This window comes from Nomascus leucogenys, chromosome 18 (assembly GCF_006542625.1).
Source record: "Nomascus leucogenys isolate Asia chromosome 18, Asia_NLE_v1, whole genome shotgun sequence".
Taxonomy (NCBI): Eukaryota; Metazoa; Chordata; class Mammalia; order Primates; family Hylobatidae; genus Nomascus; species Nomascus leucogenys.
Window position 1 is genome coordinate 89,944,537 of NC_044398.1, and position 24,016 is coordinate 89,968,552.

The following is a 24,016-nucleotide window of genomic DNA, read 5'->3' on the forward strand; positions in this document are numbered from 1 at the left end:
ATTTGCTCACCTGATAATAACAGTACTACTAATACCAGTAATAACCTGCATGCATTTATTACTTTCCATATGCCAGGTACTATGACATGTGTTTTAAACATCTTATCTCACAACAACCTAGGAGGTAGGTGATATGATGGTCTCCATTTTGCAGATCAGAAAATAGGGGATCAGAGAGGTTGAAGATAACAAGACTACCAAATGATGGTGCCTGTATTGGAACCCATATGTGTCTGAGTCTAAGCCCATCATATCTAACTTGTCTCTTCTTTTTTTTTTTGACAGAGTCTTGCTCTGCCGCCCAGGCTGGAGTGCAGTGGCAAGATCTCGGCTCACTGCAACCTCCATCTCCCGGATTCAAGTGATTCTCCTGCCTCAGCCTCCTGAGTAGCTGGGACTACAGGCATGTGCCACCATGCCTGGCTAACTTTGGTATTTTTATAGAGACAGGGTTTCACCATGTTGGCCAGGCTGGTCTCAAACTCCTGACCTCAGGTGATCTGCCTGCCTCAGCCTCCCAAAGTGCTGGGATTACAGGCGTGAGACACCGCACCCAGCCTGTCTCTCTCTTTTAAGAAAGTGGCAGGATGTGGAAGGTGGGGACATACAAACTCCCCAATCTTGCTACCATACCTCATCTAGAGTCTGGGTCTAGAGGTTGAATAGAGAACACTAGAGGCAGACCAATGACCCCAGAGGAACTTGGTTCTCACTGGGACCCCTTTTCCTCTCCCCCGACAAGGCAGGATAAAGGTGCCTTTAGCAGGACAGGTGATGTTAGCTTGGTTTGGGTAGAAAACAGCTCCTTGCTTTTAACCTAAACTGAAATATGTTCTAAATGCATCTGACAACAAAAGGATGATATAAGGACAGAGATGCAGACTGCCTCCAAATGCCGCCACAGGGATCATAACAGCTTTGTTTTTCACAGGGAGGGAAAAAAAAAGTTAATGCCTCAAATTAGGAGGTCTGTCATGTTCCAAATTGTTTGCATTTCTAAAAATGGACTTTGACATGTGAATACTTATTATCTAATGGAAAATCCAAAAATCTGTCTCTCTCAAGGCAACAGCCAGGTAGTCAGGGGATTCTCATTAAACACATCTGTGTAAAGCTGTCTTTCCCAATGAGGGAATAGAATGCACTCTCCTCCCTGCAACAACTCAGGATGTTTCTGAGCCTCTGGAGCCCTGGTCAAACTCTCCTCTTCAGAACCTTCGACTTACCAAAAGATATCTGGAGAACAAATCACAGAGTGTTCGTTTCCCAGAAAGATATCCTGACTGCAGTAGTTTTCACAATGTGGTCCCAGACCTGTAGCATCAGCATCACCTTGGGACCTGTTAGCAGTTCAACTCCTCAGACCCCAACCAAGGCTTGGTGAATAAGGTGCTCCTGGGTAAGGCCCAGGAATCTGGGTTTATAACAACCTTCCAAGTGATGCTGATGTGTGCTCAAGCTGGTTACAAAGTGAGAGCCATTGGTCTCATGGTCCCTCCCCCTCCTCACTCAGTACTTTTTGCAGTCTCTCAATGATCCTTCCACTCCATTTTCTTCTCTCCATCCTCTACCCACCCCAGTACCTACAAGAGCCTTCCAGTGGGTGTCCGAAACTCTAGTCCATGGTCCCCTAATCCCGTCTCCACTTAGAAGCCGGAATAATCTTTTGAGAGGGCAAAAAAAATGGCCACGACTGCTGACATGGTTTGGCTGTGTCCCCACCCAAATCTCGTCTTGAATTGTAACTCCCACAATTCCCAGGTGTTGTGGGAGGAACCCGGTGGGAGATGATTGAATTATGGAGGTGGGTCTTTCCTGTGCTGTTCTTGTGGGAGTGAATGAGTCTCACAAGATCGGATGGTTTTAAAAATGGGAGTTTCCCTGTACAGGCTCTCTCTTTGCTATCCACATAAGATGTGACTTCCTCCTCCTTGCCTTCTGCCTTGATTGTGAGACCTCCCCAGCCACGTGGAACTGTGAGTCCAGTAGACCTTGTTCTTTTGTAAATTGCCCAGTCTTGGGTATGTCTTTATCAGCAGCATTGAAACAGACTAATACACCAGTTTCTTGCTTATATCCTTGCAATGTCTCCTAATTTACCCCAGTTAGAGCTCATTAAAGAGTTCTACCAGCCGGGCATGGTGGCTCATGCCTGTAATCCCAGCACTTTGGGAGGCCAAGGCAGGTGGGTCATCTGAGGTCAGGATTTTGACCAGCCTGGCCAACATGGTGAAACCCCATTTCTACTAAAAAAAAAAATTCAAAAATTAGCTAGGCATGGTGGCATGTGCCTTTAATCCCAGCTACTCAGAAGGCTGAAGCAGGAGAATCACTTGAACCTGGGAGGCAGTGGAGGTTGCAGTAGGCCAAGATCGCACCACTGCACTTCAGCCTGGGTGACAGAGTGAGACTCTGTCCCCACAAATAAATAAATAAATAGTTCTACCTCCACCTCCTTAGGTCAGCTACTTCTCCACCAAGTCCAACAAAGCATATGGAGAAGGGTGTTTCTGGTCTATTCTAAAAAGAGCTGCTTCCATTACACCCCAGTGGAAAATAGCTTAGAATAAGAGTCAGACTGATAGAGGTTCAAACTGCAGATCTACCACTGAATAGTCATATGACTCTAGACCAGCAAGATTTATCCTTACTTAGACATCATGTCCTCATTTCTAAATGCAGATGACAATGCCTACACAGCCTGATCATCATAGAATTAAATGATAAAATGATGTAAAGGGCCAGTCCTCTGGCACATAGTAGGGAGCTAATTAATTAATGGTAGCTGCCACCTGGTCTGGTCACCCAGCTGGGTTAACTCACAGACTCAAGTAGACCAACTTCTTAACCCTCTCTGCTCACCATGCTGACCCAAGAAAGTTGAAAACAGCATTCTTTTCTCTAAAAGGCTAATCATTCCCAAGACCCTTGGCCAATAACTTGATTATGTTTATCTGTCCCTCAGAAGCTGTGTTCTTCCCCCGCCCCACCCCCATTAGTTTACCTTGTGTTTTGCCATTTGCCATTGTAACTTTCTGAGAAAAATCAACATATTTCACCTTACCTGGCATGATTTCTCATAGTGATATTTTCCATCAGGCAACAAATATTGGGAAGTGAGGGGTAGCACATTGTCCAACAATTGCTAGATGCACACACACAAACACCTACACACTGGAACTTAGACGGACTTGCAGATGTCACCCTATGCAGACACACATGTGCACAGGTCACACAGACACCAGGACTCTCTATCCCTTCATTATTTAATGCTAAATTTGACAACACCTGGACAAAAGAGCTAGAAAAAGCCGTACAGTACCTTTTGGTGACTTAAGTGTCGATACTGCCCAGTCACCATCAGAACTTCCTAAAAAAATAACAATCAAGAGACGCTGATGATCTGTTTGCAGGGCACCCATGTTCACTATGCCCTCACGCCCAGGTGCTGTTGGCTGCCCCTGCTGCAACCTCCAAGCAGGGGCAGGCCTCAGGGGACCCAGGGAACACGGAAGGGAGCCACGTGTGAAAATGCAGCTATGTGTGTACCTCTTTCTGCAAGGCCTTGAAGCAGCCTCATGCTAACCCCCAACAGAAGATCAAAAGAAGCCTCCTGAAAAAGGCCTAGATATTTTCAGTAATGTAAGGCAGAAAGATAATTCTTAGGTAGAAAATCTGGCTGTAAATTTCAACCTGCTTAGAGAGAAAGGAAATTTTGAGTTATAGGAGCTCACCTTGGCTCAAGACTACACTCTGATGACAAGAGATAGACTTTGATCATGTTCCACTGCAATCCCCCTCCTGAAAAGGGGTACATTATTAGCCCCAGATTCAAGGTTGGGACAGGCTCTACTGACTGCGACTTTAAATGCTGGGTGACAGGCCCCATGGGGTGGGGGCTACCTTACCACAGTACCTAACACACATTCTGTGTTTGGAAAATATGACTGAATGAAGGAATGCATTCAATTTTATCCACAGAGTCACCCTTTCTAAGGTAGGGAAATTCTAAACAGTAATGAGATCAAGCTTGTTATCTGAGAATCCCATAATGAGTAATACATTGCTTTACAGAACAGGTGTGTGCCTGGAGTTTTCATTATAAATCAGTTTATCCGAATTGAATTCCCTTTCAGATGTCCCGAATGAGCCCTGGGAGATCTAACATTATTAACAGAATTCCATAATGACTCCTTTCATAAAATGAAGGATACTGAGAAGTGGCCAAGGCTATACCCAACCCAAACCCCCCCAACCTTGCATCTTCTTTGATAGTTCTTCCCTGTAAGATTGGGTTTTGCTTAAAGTGGGGCAAACCTACCCATGAGACCTCTCCTCATTGGCTGGAGACCTGGCCAATCAGCGTGTGGTCCTAGCTCTTTCCTTTCTTAGGCACCTACCTGGAAAGACCAAGTCCTCAACAGTTTGGCACCATTTCCAGAGATATATCAGGCTGAGTGAAGGCGCAGGGAACAGTCTGTCATCTGAATGATTACAGAGCACAGATCCAGCCCCATTTAAACATTTCTGGCTGGCCTCGCCAGGCGTGCCAAAGGATGCTCAAATTGCCACATCCCCCCCTGTGGATCTGAACTGTACACCCCTCATCACTCACAAGAGGGACAATTGGAGCAATAGAAGACAGAAGAGTGAGGAAGTTAAAATTGAGTCGGACCCACCCAGGATGACTCGGTTCTCTTCTCCCCCATAGCCAGGGTCATCTGGAAATAGTGGTGCGACCCCTGTTCTTCCTGTGTGGGTGGCCACATGGTGACTGAGCCACTAAGTCGCAGACTCCAGGGAAGCCATCTCAACCCCAAATCAAATCCATTGCTGTTTGCCTTGAAGGCAGGAACCATTCTTTTGTCACCTCTGTCCCCATTACCTCAGATAGGTCTTAGCTCTTACAATAATGAATTTTCATTTATAAGTTCGTTGACAATAGGGCATTTAATAAGATGATGTATAGGCTACAGAATATGTAGTTAAGGCTCCACTGTGCACTTGGTCACTCTCATGGACATCAGAAAAATACTCTGAGGGTGAAAAATGCTCACGAAGAGGAAGCTGACCTAAGGTATTAAAAGGAAGGAGATATGAGGGAACTTTCAGTGTGACGAAAATATTTCTCATTTTTATTAGGATGTGGATACCCAAGTGTATGCATTTTTTTTAAACAATCACGCTATTGTAAAATTATGAACTGTGTATGTCACTGTATGTAAAATTTACCTCCACTATAGCATACCTCAAATACACTAGACTTCAATTATACTCAACATCATAGGGAAACTTTTACTTTCTTTTTTTTTTCTTGAGACAGAGTCTTGCTTTCTTGTCCAGGCTGGAGTGCAGAAGCGCAATCTCGGCTCACTGGAACCTCCACCCCCACCGCCCCCCGGGTTCAAGTGATTCTCCTGCCTCAGCCTCCCGAGTAGGTGAGGTTACAGGTGAGCAGCACCACACGTGGCTAATTTTTGTATTTTTAGTAAAGATGGGGTTTCACCATATTGGCCAGTCTGGTCTCGAACTCCTGATCTCAAGTGATCTGCCCGCTTCGGCCTCCCAAAGTGCTGGGATTATCAGCATGAGCCACTGTGCCCAGCCAAACTTTTTCTTTCAAACAAAGAACAATGATGAGTACCTTGGTAAGCTCTCCTTCCCCCAAAAGAGCAGGGGATAGGCTTCCCCAGCTTTTCTTTTGCCTGGTTACATACTTTAGATGCCAGAAATTTCTCTGCAGAAGACAGGATAGTTTCATGGAAAGAACATAGGATTCCAAGTCAAGCACTCTTGAATATGAGTCTTGGCTCTGCCATTTACTAAAAGTATGGATTATGGGGAAATAACTATACTAAGCTTGTTTCCCCATCTGCAAAACGGTGGGGACTCATGCCTCCCTCAGAGGTGCGCTATTTATGAGTTCAGTGATGTTAGCCCCGTTTCTGCCCTAACTTGAAAAGAAATTAAACTAGTAGAGGCCAATCCATGGCCAAGTGCCTCATGTATGGCTCTTAGGGTTTTCACTCATGATTCCAAGAGTAAAGAGGGAATTCCTGCCATATTGAAGTGAATTGTTGCTGTTGTTTGAAAAAGTGCTATTGGAAAATGCATTGTGATTCTGGCAAAATAGTCAATCATCTGTCAAATGGCAATACAGACAATTTTTTTTTAATAAAATTAAAATTTTGAATTAGAAATGAAGTCACACAGCATTTTATCAATGATGCTGGTACATCCTGTCTCTTTCTTATACTCAATGGCCAAGGTTGCATTGAGCCGTCTTAAGGGCACATGATCAGGAATCTTTGGTCACCTAGGAGTTCAATAATCAGAAACCTAGAGGAAAAACTGGACAAGGGGCTAATGAAAGATAAATGTCAATGTGCAGGCAACTTTCCGTTTGCAAAGCCCATCATGAATTACATAAAAGGGTGAAACGGTGATATTTTCCAGTTCCGGAAGTAGGAATCATCCCTCTCTAAACCACCAAGTGAGCTTTAGGGATATTTTCTTTCTTTTTTTTTTTTGAGACAGAGTCTCTCTCTGTTGCTCAGACTGGAGTGCAGTGGCGTGATCTTGGCTCACTGCAAGCTCCGCCTCCTGGGTTCACGCCATTCTCCTGCCTCAGCCTCCGAAGTAGCTGGGACTACAGGCGTGTGCCACCATGCCCAGCTAATTTTTTTGTATTTTTAGTAGAGATGGGGTTTCACTGTGTTAGCCAGGATGGTCTCGATCTCCTGACCCCGTGATCCATTGCCTTGGCCTCCCAAAGTGCTGGAATTACAGGCATGAGCCACCGCACCTGGCCTAGGGATATTTTCATAAAGACATCTGTCTTGCAAACTTTGGCCTAAGAAGAACCACAAGGTAGGCTCCCATATTGTAACCATATGGGCACCTCAGGCCAGGGAACTTGTATGCTTAACTGGATTTTCAGGTTACATTTTTGGCTCGGTCTATAACAAGACACACTTCTCAACCTCAACATTGGTGAGAAATGTTTAAATCCACATTACATTTTTGCTTTAGTAAGGAGAGTCAATTGAGTGAAACAGAATATTTCTCTGACGGATAGCATTACAGTATCTATATGCCTGGGCATCAACCTTTATTGTCCACCCTGAAGATGGGGAACTTGAAGAGGTCTAGACTGACTCTTTGAGGGTCCTTAGGACAGGTTAGAAAAGCCATTTGTTTGCTTGCTTGCTTGCTTGCTTGCTTGTCTGCTTGTTTTATCAGATTCCTGACATGAGTTAACTTTCATGTATGTCTTTCTCATCAGACTGGAGTAAAGAATATGGAACTAACCCTTTCTCCCTCAGAATGAAATGTGGGCAATTGCATGTTAATCCAGGTACCAGTGTATCTCAGAGATCAGGGGAAAATGATGACCGCAGATAACTCTGGTCTGGGTCTTTAATATGCTGCAGTATTTGCTGAGGACTGACATGTGTCAGGCTAAGAACTTTACCTACACTATATCATCAAATTTTCTAAGCCATTATCTGTGTATTATCATTATTATCTCCATTTTACAGAAGGAGAAACTGAGACCTGAGAAGTTAAATAATTTCTGCAATTACTTGATAAATGTCCAAGCTGGGTCTTAAACTCAGCCCTGACCAATTCCAGAGGCCATGCTATATTCTGCTATCCTGCTGATTCTCTAAGGCCCCTCTTAGGCTAGATAAGGTGCTTCTCATATGGTATTATTCACTAGTTTTACAAATAGGTGTTGGGAGTCCTTACTAAGCACCCCACATGACACTAGGTGCTGAGGATACATTGACAAATGGGACAGACTTGGTTCATGCCTCAGTGGGACCTGCAGTCAAGGGAAACCAGACTTAATGTTTGGAGAATGAATGAATGAACTGAAGGAATAATTCAATCCCTTCTGGGACAAAGTCCTATATGGTTTAGCTGCTAACACTTCCCCAGTGTGTGCTAATATTTTACCAAGAGCTGGGCAGTGAACCCCTTGGGAACAGAAACCATTCTGCAGTTACACGCCATGTATGACTAGGTGGTGCATGTCCAAATCTCTCAATGGGAGAATCGCTTGAACCCAGGTGGCAGAGGTTGCAGTGAGCTGAGATTGCGCCATGGCACTCCAGCCTGGGCGATAGAAGTGAAAATCTGTCTCAAAAAAAAACAAAACAAAAAAAGAAAAAGAAAAGAAAAGAGGTCTCTTTAAACATGAATGAGGGTGATCCCAACAAGCAAACAAAAATAAAATATAATAAAATTGAAAGGAAGGCAGGTTTGGGGAGAATTTGCCTCATGAACAACCAACCAACATTACCACCCTTTATTCAAACCTTTTATTCCCCGAGTTGGCAGGAAATGAATGGGACATGTTTAAGGCATTCTAATAACTAGAATGAGTAGAATTATTTAATTTTATAATTTTAAAATTAAAATGGAGCTTGGACATCTTATAGTTCAGTTTTCTCATTTTTCTTTTTTTTTTTTTTTGAGACGGAGTCTCGCTCTGTCGCCCAGGCTGGAGTGCAGCGGCGCAATCTCGGCTCACTGCAAGCTCCGCCTCCCGGGTTCACGCCATTCTCCTGCCTCAGCCTCTCCGAGTAGCTGGGACTACAGGCGCCCGCCACCACGCCCGGCTAATTTTTTGTATTTTTTAGTAGAGACGGGGTTTCACTGTGTTAGCCAGGAGGGCCTCGATCTCCTGACCTCGTGATCCGCCCGCCTCGGCCTCCCAAAGTGCTGGGATTACAAGCGTGAGCCACCGCGCCCGGCTGTTTTCTCATTTTTCATATGAAGAAGCTGAAGTCCAAGAGCTTCATTGACCTGCTCAAAGTCATCCAGCTAAGTACAGTTAGAGTCTGAGTGAGACAGAGTCTCTCTGATCATATTCTCAGCGCTCTGGATATTAAAACTTCCCAGAGAAATTTATTTTCCAGAAGTATTTTTGAGCTTACCAGTTAACCCTAAAGATTATCTAACCTCTCCTTATTCTCTGGATTGAAATATTTAGAAAATGAATCTGGTTATCGAAGGTTGCAGAACTTTCAACGGCAAACCATTTTTTAAACAACTTCTCTCCTGGCTGGTAATGATTTCATTAATAAAATGCATTTCATCATTCACACCATGATCACATTATGCTTTAACAAAGAACCCTTGAAAGAACATTTATTATGGGATTTGCATTTTATTTGTGCAGGCAGATGCTGGATTCCTGGCTAACCCGTTGAGTCAAGCAATCCCTCAGTCTGTTCCACATTGGCCCTCCAGATTCACAAGACCATCTGTGTCTCAGAGAAAGCCCTGAGAACTCTCACAGTGATCAGAAAAAAAGGATGAAGAACAGGAGGGGGTACATCAACCCCATCTAGGACTGGGAAAGGTGCCCCACGGGGGATGCTTCAGAGTTTTCTAGGAGGCATAAGGGTGCTTCCTTACAACAAAGCTATTCTTTTTTTTTTTAATTCTTGTCAAAGACAAGCTCATTCATTCATTCAACAAACATTTCAGGAGTTCCTGATTTATGAACAGAGGGTTACTCAAAGAGTGTGAAATGATTTTCACACTGAAAATTTAATCCCAAATGCACTGCAGACATTTGCTATGTAGAGGAGCTCCACATAAATCTTGGATAAAATCAAGGAATTTCTGTTGGAATATCCCTCTGCTATTTTCCCAGAGAGCGACTGGGTGTCATACTGGAGTGCGGTGGCACCAACTCTGCTCACTGCAACCTCCACCTTCCAGGTTCAAGCGATTCTCATGCCTCAGCCTCCCAAGAAGCTGGGATTACAGGTGCCCGCCACCACGCCTGGCTAATTTTTGTATTTTTAGTAGAGACAGCATTTTGCCATATTGGCCAGGCTGGTCTTCAACTCCTGCCCTGGATGATTTTTTAAATGCCTAAAGAAGAATAAAATAAAATGGCATATGTTATTTATCATCTAACTGCGAGGCTCAGAAAGGGAAGTGGGCCACCAAATAGCATATGAAGGCTTCCACAGTTACACTGGCAAAGATGCCGTGACTCTTGCTCTCCTAGGTAACAGCTCTCATCCCTTCCTAGTGACACTGAGTATATTTGAATGTGGTTAGGATGCATATGCTGTGCAAACAGGCAATATGGAATAGAAGGAATCTGTGGTCATGGGACATAATGAGGGTTGAGCTGGGCATAGAAATTCAACTTGAAACATGGGTAACCAATACGTAGGGTCTTACAAGGCTTCAGATTTAGAAAAGCCTGTGTCAGTTTGCACATCCTGTGTCCTTGGTATTATAAATTTGGCTCAGTCACTATTTGAATGATTTCATCTGGAAATCCTAAGAGAGCAGGGAACATGAATTCCCAAAGATAGACTTCTAGTACAAACACTCGCTAAGCACCTAGTAAGTGCCTGGCCCTATGCTAGGCACCAAAATGCTTGTTTTGTGAATCTGATGTGTGTTGATTATGTGTTACCACAGGCATCTTAGACAAATGGTTGTGTCAGTGCTTTGGGTTCTGGTGTTAGTTTATAACAGGATTAGCATATTTCATACTGAAATCGATCAGCAAGTATCTCTCATCCCATCTCCAATGAGGTACCTGGCAGTGGGGGGAGAAAATAGGATGAACAGTTGATAATAAAAGAAAGTATATGGTTTGTGGGGTTTTCTGCCTGCCCAGAGTTTTCCGGGAACCAAAACTATGTGGGAATAGATAAATAAATTTTATGAATAACTAAAGAGTAGAAGGACCTCTACCAATAAATGGGATTCCACTCAAAGCGAATTGCTCTAATGCGCTGGAGCTTCTGACAGTCAGTTCTGCTGGGAAGGTGAGGACTCTGTGTTGGAAAAGGAGAAAGTTTAAAGAAGTCCTTCCTGGCCAAGTGCTCACACCTGTAGTCTCAGCACTTTGGGAGGCCGAGCTGGGCAAATCATTTGAGGTCAGGAGTTCAAGACCAGCTGAGCAACATGGAGAAACCCATCTCCACTTCAAAAAAAAAAAAAAAATTAGCCAGGTGTGGTGGCACATGCCTGTAATCTCAGCTACTTGGAAGGCTGAGGCAGGAGAACCGCTTGAACTCTGGAGGCGGAGGTTGCAGTGAACCAAGATCGCGCCACTGCACTCCAGCCAGAGTGACAGAGTGACACTCTGTCTCAAAAAAGAAAAAAGAAGAAGAAGACCTTCCTATGATATCTGAGCATGCTCTAAGATGGACATCAGAAAAGGATTCATCCATGGGGCTACTAGAAACAAAACCAGGGAGCTCTGGAGAAGGGAGATGACAAATATATGTTGAATGAATGTCCTTTACCACTCTATCATATGAGTCATCACAGGCATCCTTAGGCCCATTTTACAGATTAGAAGACTGAGACCTTAAAAAGGGGCTAAGTGTTGCCCAAGGCTACACAGATGGTAAGTAGTAGAGCTAGGATTTGAACTCACATCTGTTTGGCTCTTTCTAGCTCCCCAAGGAATAGATTCAGCGAAGAAACAGGTTAAGTGGAAAACCTGGCTTTAAAATCTGTCCTCTGAGACAGGGAGAAAAACTCAGAACTCACAGGACACAGTGAGAAGGAAAGAAAAGGAATTTCCTCCATGTATTCACAATGCACAGGAATGTAAAGAACAATTAAGGTCATCAGAAGAGGAAATTCAGAGCAAGCACTTGAAATAGGATTTGGTTTTCCTGGATGTGGGACTGATGAAGTGGTTTTCATGAATGGCTGTCACCCCTGGCTTCACACTAGAAACAGCCACAGAGTGCTTTAAAAATGCCCATGTCTGATCGTCTGAAGCCTTCTTCTCTCAACTCGTCAAAGTCATTCTCCATCCAGCTTTGTTCCGTTGCTGGTGAGGAACTGCGTTCCTTTGGAGGAGGAGAGGTGCTCTGCTTTTTAGAGTTTCCAGTTTTTCTGCTCTGTTTTTTCCCCATCTTTGTGGTTTTATCTACTTTTGGTCTTTGATGATGGTGATGTACAGATGGGTTTTTGGTGTGGATGTCCTTTCTGTTTGTTAGTTTTCCTTCTACCAGACAGGACCCTCAGCTGCAGGTCTGTTGGAGTTTGCTAGAGGTCCACTCCAGACCCTGTTTGGCTGGGTGTCAGCAGCGGTGACTGCAGAAGAGCAGATTTTCGTGAGACTGCAAATTCAGCTGTCTGATAGTTCCTCTGGATGTTTTGTCTCAGAGGAGTACCTGGCCAAGTGAGGTGTCAGTCTGTCCCTACTGGGAGGTGCCTCCCAGTTAGGCTGCTCGGGGGTCAGGGACCCACTTTAGGAGGCAGTCTGCCCGTTCTCAGATCTCTAGCTGCGTGCTGGGAGAACCACTACTCTCTTCAAAGCTGTCAGACAGGGACATTTAAGTCTGCAGAGGTTCCTGCTGACTTTTTGTTTGTCTGTGCCCTGCCCCCAGAGGTGGAGCCTACTCAAACAAATTTACAAGAAAAAAACAAACAACCCCATCAAAAAGTGGGCAAAGGACATGAACAGACACTTCTCAAAAGAAGACACTTATGCAGCCAAAAGACAAATGAAAAAATGCTCATCATCACTGGCCATCAGAGAAATGCAAATCAAAACCACAATGAGATACCACCTCACACCAGTTAGAATGGCCATCATTAAAAGGTCAGGAAACAACAGGTGCTGGAGAGGATGTGGAGAAACAGGAACACTTTTACACTGTTGGTGGGACTGTAAACTACTTCAACCATTGTGGAAGTCAGTGTGGCGATTCCTCAGGGATCTAGAACTAGAAATACCATTTGACCCAGCCATCCCATTACTGGGTATATACCCAAAGGACTATAAATCATGCTGCTATAAAGACACATGCACACGTATGTTTATTGCGGCACTATTCACGATAGCAAAGACTTGGAACCAACCCAAATGTCCAACAATGATAGACTGGATTAAGAAAATGTGGCACATAGACACCATGGAATACTATGCAGCCATAAAAAATGATGAGATCATGTCCTTTGCAGGGACATGGATGAAAGTGGAAACCATCATTCTCAGTAAACTATCGCAAGGACAAAAAACCAAACACCGCATGTTCTCACTCATAGGTGGGAATTGAACAATGAGAACTCATGGACACAGGAAGGGGAACATCACACTCAGGGGACTGTTGTGGGGTGGGGGGAGGGGGGAGGGACAGCATTAGGAGATACACCTAATGCTAAATGATGAGTTAATGGGTGCAGCAAACCAACGTGGCACATGGATACATATGTAACAAACCTGCACATTGTGCACATGTACCCTAAAACCTAAAGTATAATAATAATAATAAAAATGCCCATGTCTGAATCTTATCCTCAACCAGTTCAATTGAAATCTCCAGGGTGGGCCTGGGGCATCCTTATAGTTCACCTGCTCTCCAGGTGATTCTAGTAATTGGCATCCACATGTGAGAACCATTGATTTAGGGAACCCTGAGGTTGCCACAGCCAATCAGGAGTCAGGAATTGCTTTCTGTGGCTGTTGCTTCTATCCAATAGAACCGTTTTATGGGCAAACTGTTCAGGAGCCTCAGTCACTGTCAGGGGAACTATCACACCCCCTCATGTTTAAATTGAAGAATGGACTGAAGGAACCAGGGCAGTGGTAGAAGCAGTGGCTCTGGAGTGATAAAAATAGGGTTCAATTCTCAGCTCTGTCACCCACTGCTGCTTGACTTGGGCAAGTTATATTAGCCTCTTAGAGTCTCAGTTTTCTAATCTGGTAATTGGTATAATCATTGTGTCTTCACCTTGGAATCACTATGAGAAAACAAGGGTTTAATTCAATGTCTTGCACTTGGTAAGAACTCAATTAGTAGTAGCCCCAGGCTGCCCACCCCACTAAATATTTAAATCCTGAAGAGCAGAAGTTGCCTGGTATAGGAATGTGCATTGTTTACCAACTTCTTAGAAAGGGGATGGACTGTGTAGGTGAAGCGTGTTACCCACTAAAGTGTAAGGCATTTCTGAGATGGAGAGACCTAGATTCTATGTCAAGATTCCCTGAAGATCAACTAGGGTAGATGGAGATGGTAAAGGGGTTAAAGTGCCAGTGGGACCAAACGAGCATCCAGGTTCTTCTCCCGAGGAAATAGCCCTCACCTCACATGTGCCCCTCGCCCAGCCACCCTGCCTCACAGGGCAATGTAGAACTTGTTCTAGGTCAGAGAAAGCAGCTGAGGGTCTCTGGTCCTTAGAAACCTGGGTCCCAGGTAGAGAGACCCAGAAGATGGGTAGGTAGATAGATAGATAGATAAAAGGTAGATAGATAGATGATAGATAAATAGATAGATAATAGGTAGTTAGATAGATGATAGATAGGTAGATAGATAGATAGATAGATAATAGGCAGACAGATGATATAGATAATAGATAAGTGGATAAGTAGATGGATAGAAGGATGGACGGATGATAGATAATGCATAGGTAGGTAGGTAGATGGATAAGTGAATAGGTGGATGGATTGATAGATGATAGATAGATGAGAGGATAATAGGTAGATAGATTCAATAGATAATAGGTAGATAAGTGAATAGTAGATGGATGGATGATGGGTGGATGGATGGACAGACAGATAGATAATACATATGTAGGTAGATGGATAAGTGAATAGGTGGATGGATGAATGGATGGATAGAGTGGATAGGTAGATGGACGGATTAATGCGTAGACAGACATAGATAGATATATAGATATACATATTTATAGGCAGAGAGAGAATAAAAATGAGACAGAGGCAGAGAAAAGCAGAGAGAAAAAAGAGAGCTAGAAAAAGGAATTAGGAAAGAAAACTGGAGATAAAGAGATCTACAAGAAGCAGCAAAGGACAGGAAAGAGGAGAAAGAAAAAAAGATCCATCAGGAGGCCCTTACCGACTGCCTTTAAGGAGGCATACTTGTTGAGCTCTTTTCCTGGTGGCTGCTGTTCATAGGGATTGGAGATCTGGCCCAGGTTTGGGTACGAATGTGGATGGCCCATCTGCTGGAGCAGAGGAGAGGTGGGCACTGCGTTGTTCATCTGGGTGGCATCTGGAAGTGAAGACACAGAAGGAGATTCTCACAGACAGGGCAGAACCATCTACCTTCCCTCCCATCACCACAACCCTGGAGACCAAAACTCTCCCCACCCTTTAGGGACGCAAGTCACAAAACAGCAGAGGGTTTGCAGATACATGGGACACAGCTGAGTTCATAATCTTCATTGGAGAGCAAATGAGGACAGGTGGGTGTTTTTCTGACATCATCTCAAAGGATGTGCTCAAAACATGTTAAACTAACATGTTAAGGTCCTTTCAGTAGAGAGGTTATTTTTGTCATTGAAATGATATTTGTATAAAAAGATGCCTAACCTCAGTAACAGTCAAAGAAATGCAAGTCAGAAGAACAATGACAAGCCATTCTTTTGCCAACAGATTGGCAGATGTTAAAGGGATTGAAGGACATGAGTACTGGCAGAGATGCTGAGCACAAGGAGGCCTCCTAAAGCTGCTGGTAGACATGCAATTTGCTATATTTGCAGGAAGAAGTCAGGCACTGAGTATTGAAATGTAAAGCATATGTATATGTTGACTGAACAATACCACTTTTAGCAACTGAGCCGACAGAAATAAAAGCATCAGAATGTAAGGATATTTGTTCAGAGATGTTTTTGCACCATTATTTGTAAAAATGGAAACACGTACACACACAGAAACAATCTGAGCTCATATCAATATGGGAATTCTTAAATGAATTATTATAATACATATGATGTACATAATATGTACACATATGATGGAATATCATTCAGGTATTAGAAAAAAATGAAGGAAAACTTGAACAGTTTCCTATGGTTTATATTATTAAAGGGAAAAGAGGAAGCTTTAAAGGAAAGCAAATAGTATAGCATTTTTTGTTAAAAAAATAATCTATGTGTATATTTTTGCATACTACAAGTTTGCACAAGACAGAAACAAATGTAAAGACAAACAAACTAAATATTGGCTACTTGAAGGGAAATGAGATTCGGGGAAAGAGAGATTCAAGAAGGTTTTTCTGAGCTGAGATCTGCAGGAAGGAGGGTTGTTATGGTAGTTCAGTGTGGTGGAAGGTGGAAGGTACGAGGGAGGGTATTTCAGGCAGAGGAAGCAGCATGAGCAAAAGCCGTGGAGCTTGATGGAATCCAACGTGCTCAGCAACGGAAGGAATTGCCTTCTGAGCTCTGGCCATGCACAGCTAGAGAATGCAGTGTGAGGAAACTGGAATGAGGTGGGGTTGGAGGGGGTGGCAGGACCCAGTGAGCACTGGTAAGGGTCACCATCTTTATCCTGAGAGCAATGGGATGGATAGACAGGAGGCAAGAATGGTCTCACCTCCTGTCTATCCATCCCATCACTGTGAGATAACGATGGCTCACTTTGAGGTGGAAAGTACGGGTTCCCTCTGGCTTCATGAAGCACGTGTGTCCATCCAGGTATGCACTGCAGTTGTTGCCGGTGGCACCTTGAAAGATCCCCTTTATCTAGCATGTGCACCCATTTCTCAGCTACTGCAAATGTTGGCTGCTAACAGCTCACAGCTGCCTTCAATACCCAGAGAATTGCTCTTGGCTGATGGAAGCCACTGCTCTGGGGTCAATATGCTTCACACACCTTGTCCTCAGGTGGTCAGCAACCAGGGTCCCGCTGACACTGAAGTCCAAAAACCAGCCCCTTGCCTCATCATGCGGATAACTTTATGAAATGATGATACTCCAGAGTTCACATGGACTGGGAGAAGTTTAGAGTAGGGATCGGCAAACTTTTTCTCTAAAGGGGCAGATAGTATTTTAGACTGTGTAGGCCATCAGTCTCTGTTTTAACTACTCAATTCTGCCTTTGTAGCATGAATGCAGCCCTAGACGGAAGACAGTTGACTCTCTCTATCCACAGGTTCTACACCCTTGGATTCAGCCAACTGTGAATTGAAAATACCCAGAAAAAAATTAAAAATAACAATACAATAATAAAAAATAATACAAGTAAAAATACAGTATAACAACTATTTACATAACATTTGTGTTGTACTAGTATTATAAGTAATCTAGAGATGATTTAAAGTATATGAGAGGATGAAACATGAAAAATACAACAGACAAACCAACCAACCAACTCAGTGACAACAAAACAGGTCTACCCTGGAGTCATACTCTAATTTTTTCTATTTTCCTCCCTTTCTGATCCTTTATCCCACTTTCTTTTTCTTCCTCTTCCTTCTCCCTCTTCTTTGTCAAATAGAGGATTGAGTTATTATCACTGATCCATATAAAGTCTCTCTCTCATTTATTTTAACTCCCACCCCCCATTTCTATTCCCCAACTTCCCATGTGCAACCTTCCTAATATGTTTGATACACATCTTTTTGTTTGTATGTATTTTTAGAAAATGTTTGTTTTTGTGTGCAAAAAAAATTAATAAAAAAAAGTATATGAGAGGATGTGAGTAGGTTATATGCAAATACTATGCCATTTTTTTATAAGGGACTTGAGCATCTGTTGATATTGGTATCCATGGAGGGTCCCGAAACCAAATGCCCACGGATACCGTGGGACAACTACATAAATGGGTGTGGCTGTGTTCCAATACAACTTTATTTACAAAAACAGGTGGTACTAAGTTTGCCCCAAGGGCTATAGTTTGACAACCCCTGAATCTGGACTTTACCTGAAACCCCATTTTTGTGTGGCTCCCTAACCTTTACTACAGTGCTTCCCTCATAACCTTAGAGGTGTGTGCTTATTTGTTACCTGAAGAACACTCCCTCAGAGTCACATGCATCTGAACCCCTTTCCCAGGCTTTGCTTTTAGATAACTCAACCCCTGATGTATATGGAAAATGTTTGGCTTTAGAAACCAACAAACCCAAATGGAAAGAAGCAGGGATACCCTAGCTGAGGCATGAGGATAGGGAGAGTATTTTTATCACTTAACCTGCATGGGCCATCATGCAAGCTCAAGTGTTAAATGGGAATGTCACCAAACATAAGTGCCAAGTAACCCAGTCTCTGGCCAACGTCTGGAGAGACGCATGTATCCTTCTACCATGATAGCTTTTTGGCTGAGATTCAGCTGCGATGGGAGAGTCCCAGGATTAGTAAAGTAACAGTAGAAAAGGTGTTGATAAGGTATGGCTTTCACTACACCTTGGACCCCAAGATCCTCTGACATTCTCTTCTCCAAAGCCAACCCACCAGGGTTCCTGTCTGCTTCCCCTGGGCATGTCAGGCCAGCCATGTTTTGTTCCCAAGTATTGGTCCTGTGGGAGATGGCTTACTGTTAAGTTCTCATTGTATGCTGCTCTGTTGTGTGTGTGTGTGTGTGTGTGTGTGTGTGTGTGTGTGTTTCACGATATATTTTTTGGTGGATAGCTACTGTTTTTGTGCAAGGTCCTTATCTTAGTGACTTCTGGAGAAACATAAACTAAGACAGTTACCATAATTGGCAGCTCATCACACAACTCAAGTGGCGATAAAGCAGCATACCAAAGGACTCAAACGCAAGCATATTGGGCAGGTGATCTCAGGAAATACTTGCAACAAAAGGATGGGGGAGTTAGGGAACAAGAAGCAGCAAATAAAGTGCAATGCCAAGCAAGATGCAATGTGGTCGACTGGAGTTTAATCCCACTCTGGAATTCTGGTAAATCGTATCGAATGCATGCCTCAAAATTATGTCACCCCAGGGGCAAAGGAGCCCTTAGTATTTACACACAAACTCCTATTAGTCATTAGTTGAGGGCTGCTTCCGGGAGACATTAATTTATTAGCACTCGCAACTTCCTATGTTCACAGGCAAAGCAAGCTCCAGTGGCCAGAGATACCCTCGCTCAGGGATGTAAGAGCTGGCAGTTGAAAAGCAAGTGAGTGTGTGCCCAAATAGCAAGGGCCCACTGTGCTATATAGTAATTCAGACCCCTGGCCATGGAAGTGAGCATGGGGCCTGAATCAGACCAATCCCAAGACCTCCTTCTTCTTATAATGATTGGACCAGAGGAGAGCATGTGATCTAAGCTGGGCCAATCAGAGCTCTTCCATCAACATTTCTACTTGGAACCATTGGAGTCAAACAAGAAAAAGGCCATGAAGTCAAGTGAATTTGAACCTACCACGTGGAGAAAATCTTTCTCCATTATTAAAGAATAAGAATCACACCCACAGGAAAGCAGCTGAGGAGAGACAGAAGCCCCTTTCTAAAGAGTGTGTTTTGTGGCTCCTGCCACTTGCAATGTAGAGTTCTGACTAAGGCAATTGTTGTCTGGATTTCCTCTGGGAAGCTGAAACTGACCAGAGGGAAGGCTGTCCATGGGGCAAACCCAGGTATTGCCTTGAGATGGAAAAGGTATTGCCCCTCAGTTTTCTACAGAGCTACAGCAGAAATTTCAGACAACAAATTGGCTGAGCCATGCGTAGAGCGTGCCCAAGGACGTTAGTAAGCTAACTAATGTCTCAATGGCAGGCCCCCGTACCCCTGGAAATACATCCCAAACACTAGACTGTCTAATTAAAGAGTCGAACCTTCAAAGCCTATTATCCTCCAGTATAAGTCCTTTCTCTCATCTGTTTGATCCATCAGTCCCAGACTCAATCTACTAGGCTCAAACCCTGTTGCCAGGTCTGCCAGAGAAAAGGCTAAACACTTTGTTAAAGAAAAAAAAATAATTCTACAGAGATGTTCCTCACTGAATATCTTGGGACACACTTTTATATTATTAAACAGAATACATGATATTCCATGATAAAGCATTTGCTTTTAGATTTTTTCTCCCAAGTCCTGAGACACCTCAGGGGCAGTGAGTAGTTATTTAACATAAGTAGGTACAACCACAAGACCCCACCAAAGCGATGCCTCTCAAAAGGAGAAGTGAGGCCGCCCCAAAGTTGCATTTCCAGTTTCACATTAAGAACCACATAAAGCAAATTTCTGGCAGTTTTAGATAGTCATTTTGTGCCAGCTTCCAGGCACTGAACATTCAGAAATATTAAAATCCAGTTTCAGGGCAGCAATCAAAATTTATTAAACAGACATTTGTGACTAGGTTTTCTAAATGTCATTTTCATTTCGCTGGACAGGAAGATAGAGACCAGACCTGGCAACCCAGTTGCTTTGTGAGTTTTCCACAAATATATTAAGCTAGGGAGGAGAAACAAAAAAAAAAAGCAGATTGGAGATAAGCCCAGGTTGGAATCCAAGAAAACTAGAACAATAGGGTGAGTGAAAAAATGCATCATGAATGAGATCTAGGTTATAATCTGCAAATCCTGCCCTTGCCAAGTTCAGAGAAGAAATATGCATGTGTGTACATGTGTGTATATATGTATGTATGCATATGTACATTCACATACATGTATATATGTATGCATATACACACACATATTAATTTTTTTTTTGAAATCGAATCTCACTCTGTCGCCCAGACTGGAGTGCAGTGGAGTGATGTCAGCTCACTGCAAGCTCCGCCTCCCAGGTTCAAGTGATTCTCCTGCCTCAGCCTCCCAAGTAGCTGGGATTACAGGCATGTGCCACCAAGCCCGGCTAATTTTTGTATTTTTAGTAGAGAAGGGGTTTCTCCACGTTGGCCAGGCTGGTCTTGAACTCCTGACCTCAGGTGATCTGCCCATCTCGGCCTCCCAAAGTGCAGGGCTTACCGACGTGAGCCACCTTGCCCAGCCCACATATATAATTTCTTTTCCACAGTCATAGCAATAGATGGAATCCAGTAACATGTCTCACTCTCAGAAGTTCCCTTCTAGACATTCCCCATCCCGAGAGATATCTTACCCACCTCTGTGGAAAGGTACTCCTTATCTAATGCCACAAGAAAATTTCTACCCCCCCCCATTATAAGCGCAACTCATTATGACCCTTCGAAATAATGAATGAAGACTTGCCCTTCTGTGATGCTGTTTTTCCATGCAGACCCTCGGTCCGCAAACAACAAATTGATGGTGTCCTGTGCTCTGCTTCCTAAGACAGAGAAGGAGCCTCATACATCCAACAATCGTCTTCAAAGAAGGTTAAGATACAATTACTCATTGGAAGCATCTGGCAGACTTGTGCCAAGGTAACTATCATGTAACTCTTGTTGTTATGTGGTATATCTTAGTTACTAAACAGGGAAATAAAATGGATGCAACTCAGAGCCACTTAAGGTAAAAATGCTCAGTTATAAATACTGAGAGAATGCTCCAAGTTTCTCCATGCAGAAGAGACAAATATTAACTGTCAGAAACTAGACCATTCTGGCTCATCTTAAAGGAAAGACAACATAGTGACTCCTTCAAAGCATATCCCAAGGAAGAATAGCCCAGAAAGGCACTAGATGGTCAAATAGTGTTGTTTTGTTGAGCACATACCATGTTCCAGACAGTAGCTAAAGAGCTTCTCATGCTCTTTCTCTCTCTCTCTCTCTCTATATATATATAGAGAGAGAGAGAGAGAGAAAGATACAGTTTCACTCTGTCACCCAGGCTGGAGCGCAGTGGCATGATCTCAGCTCACAGCAATCTCCCCCTCCCAGGTTCAAGTGATCCTCCCATCTCAGCCTCCGAGTAGCTGGATTACAGGTGTGAACCACCATGTCCGGCTAATGTTTGTATTTTTAGTGGAGATATGGTTTCGCCATGTTGGCCAGGCTGGTCCTGAACTCCTGACCTCAAGTGATCTGCCTGCCTCAGTCTCCCAAAGTGCTGGGATTACAGGTGTAAGCCACCGCGCCTGGCCTCAAACAATAAATTTTTTTAAACAAACTCTTTACTAGGAAACGGTTTTAGATTTACAAAAGTACTGCAAAGATAGTACAGAGAGTTCCTGTATCCTCCAGACCCAGTTTCCCTATTACTAACATATTAGTATGGTACATTTGTTACAGTGAATGAATCAATATTGATATGTTACTATTAACTAAAGCCCACACTTTATTTGGGTTTCCTTAGTTTTTACCTAATGTCCGTCTTTTCTGTTTCAAAATATCTAGGTACCACATTAAACTTAGAATTTAGTCATATCTCTTTAGATTCCTTTTGCCTGTGACAGTTTCTCAGACTTTCCCTGTTTTCATGACTTTGACAGTTTTGAGGAGTACAGGGTCAGATATCCTGTAGAATGGCTTTTTTTTTTTTTTTTTTTTTTTTGAGACAGACTCTTGCTCTGTTGCCCAGGCTGGAGTGCAGTGGTGCAATCTCAGCTCGCTGCAGCCTCTGCCTCCCAGGTTGAAGCAATTCTCCTGCCTCAGCCTCCCGAGTAGCTGGCACCACAGGCACACACCACCACACCTGGCTAATTTTTTGTATTTTTAGTAGAGACAGGTTTCACCATGTTGGCCAGGCTGATCTCAAACTCCTGACCTTAGGTGATCTGCCTGCCTCGGCCTCCCAAAGTGTTGAGATTATAGGCGTGAGCCACCACGCCTGGCCAAATGGAATTTGTCTCATATTTTTCTCATGATTAGATTGGGGTTATGGGTTTGGGGGTGAGGGGAATCACCGAGGTAAAGTGACATTCTCATCATAACATAGCAAAGATACGTACTATAATGACTCATCGCTATTGATGTTAAACTATCACCTGGCTTAGGAAGTGTTGGACAGATTTCTCCTCTATAAAAGTATTCTATGTTCCCCTTTTCTCATATTTTACTCTTTGGAAAGAAGTCACTGTGTGCCATTTACACCATATCTAAGGAGTAGGGGTTATGCTCTACCTCCTTGAGTGGAAAAAATATCTACATAAACTATTTGGAATTATTCCTCATGGAAGATTTGTCTCTTCTTCCGCATTTATGTATTGATTCAATCATGTATTCATATCAGTGTACACACATGGATATGTATTTTATACTTTGGGTTATAATCCACTACCACTTTATTTTGTTTTCTTGCTCAGATTGTTCCAAATTTGGGCATCGGAAACTATTTCAATTGGCTCCTTTGACAGATCCCCCTCATTTTTAAACTTTCTAACTTTCTGGCAATACGAGATTCCCCAGGCTCATCTTGTATAGATTTGTTATCCTGGTCCAAGAATCAACCATTTCTTCAAGGAGCCTGGTTCATTTTATTGGAGAATAATATTAGAAACCAAAATCTGGGTGCCAGGTGTGCTGGTTGCTTCTACTCCCTCTACACTGACAAGGTAAGGGAATTTAGATATGTATGCTAATATATGTATATACACACATATCTACAAAAATTTACAGAGGCAACTATCGGTGTCTATATTGACCTAAGCATGAAGTCATCCTGATGTCTCCGACTCTAACTCACTGTCAAATGAATCATTCTAGCTTCCTCCCTCGATTATCTGTAACCTCCCACTCCAAGAATAATAAACCTGGCTCCCATTATCCACCATCCATTTGTTACTTGTTCAATTCCAGTACACAATTATAGCAATATCAGAATTGTTAACCCATATCCTCATGGGACACAACTTTATCAACTAGAACACAGTGCTTATGGACTATATATATTTTAAGTTATTAATGTGTTTTTCTCTTCTTGTCTTCCTGAGTGTGTGGGCTTGGCTCTGGATGGCCCATGACTTCCATATGCCTGGGTAGGGTTGGGAAACTCAGATTTATTAAAGAAGTAACACAAAAAATGATGATGTTGATAATGATGAGGAAGGTGAAGACACATTTGTATACATAATAAACATAAAGGGGTTATGGGGTATCCCACACTATTCGATATACTAAGTAATCAAATTATCCCAGGCATCCTTATGGGATACTATTATCTACCCCATTTTGTAGAGGAGAAAACAAAAGCACAGAGAGGTTTGGCCCAAAGTTACATGACGGGAAACCACGGAGCCATTCTTTGAACCTGACAGTCTGACTCTAGAATCTGTGGACTTAGGCACTTCCTTATTGCTGCTGAAGGAGGAAATATTCAAATCTCTAACATTCAGAAATGATTTGGCAGCCAGACAGTAATACAATGTGAAGTCACGCACATTTGGAAGACATTTGTCTTTGGAAAGTGTTTTGTTCTATTTTTTTTTTTTTAA

General features: G+C 43.1%; 1 protein-coding gene across 2 annotated transcripts in view; it reads right to left on the bottom strand.

The window, feature by feature from the left end:
- SHISA9 (shisa family member 9) overlaps positions 1–24,016 on the bottom strand; it is a 339,015-nt gene that overhangs the window by 22,524 nt on the left and 292,475 nt on the right. The window contains exons 3-4 of one of the 2 annotated variants that reach the window (XM_030798015.1): positions 14,865–15,020; positions 3,323–3,370 (exon numbers count right to left, since the gene is read on the bottom strand). In XM_030798015.1, the coding sequence (XP_030653875.1) occupies positions 3,323–3,370; positions 14,865–15,020 (204 nt within the window). The remainder of the gene's footprint in view (positions 1–3,322; positions 3,371–14,864; positions 15,021–24,016) is intronic. The other variant, XM_030798016.1, reaches the window with a different exon arrangement.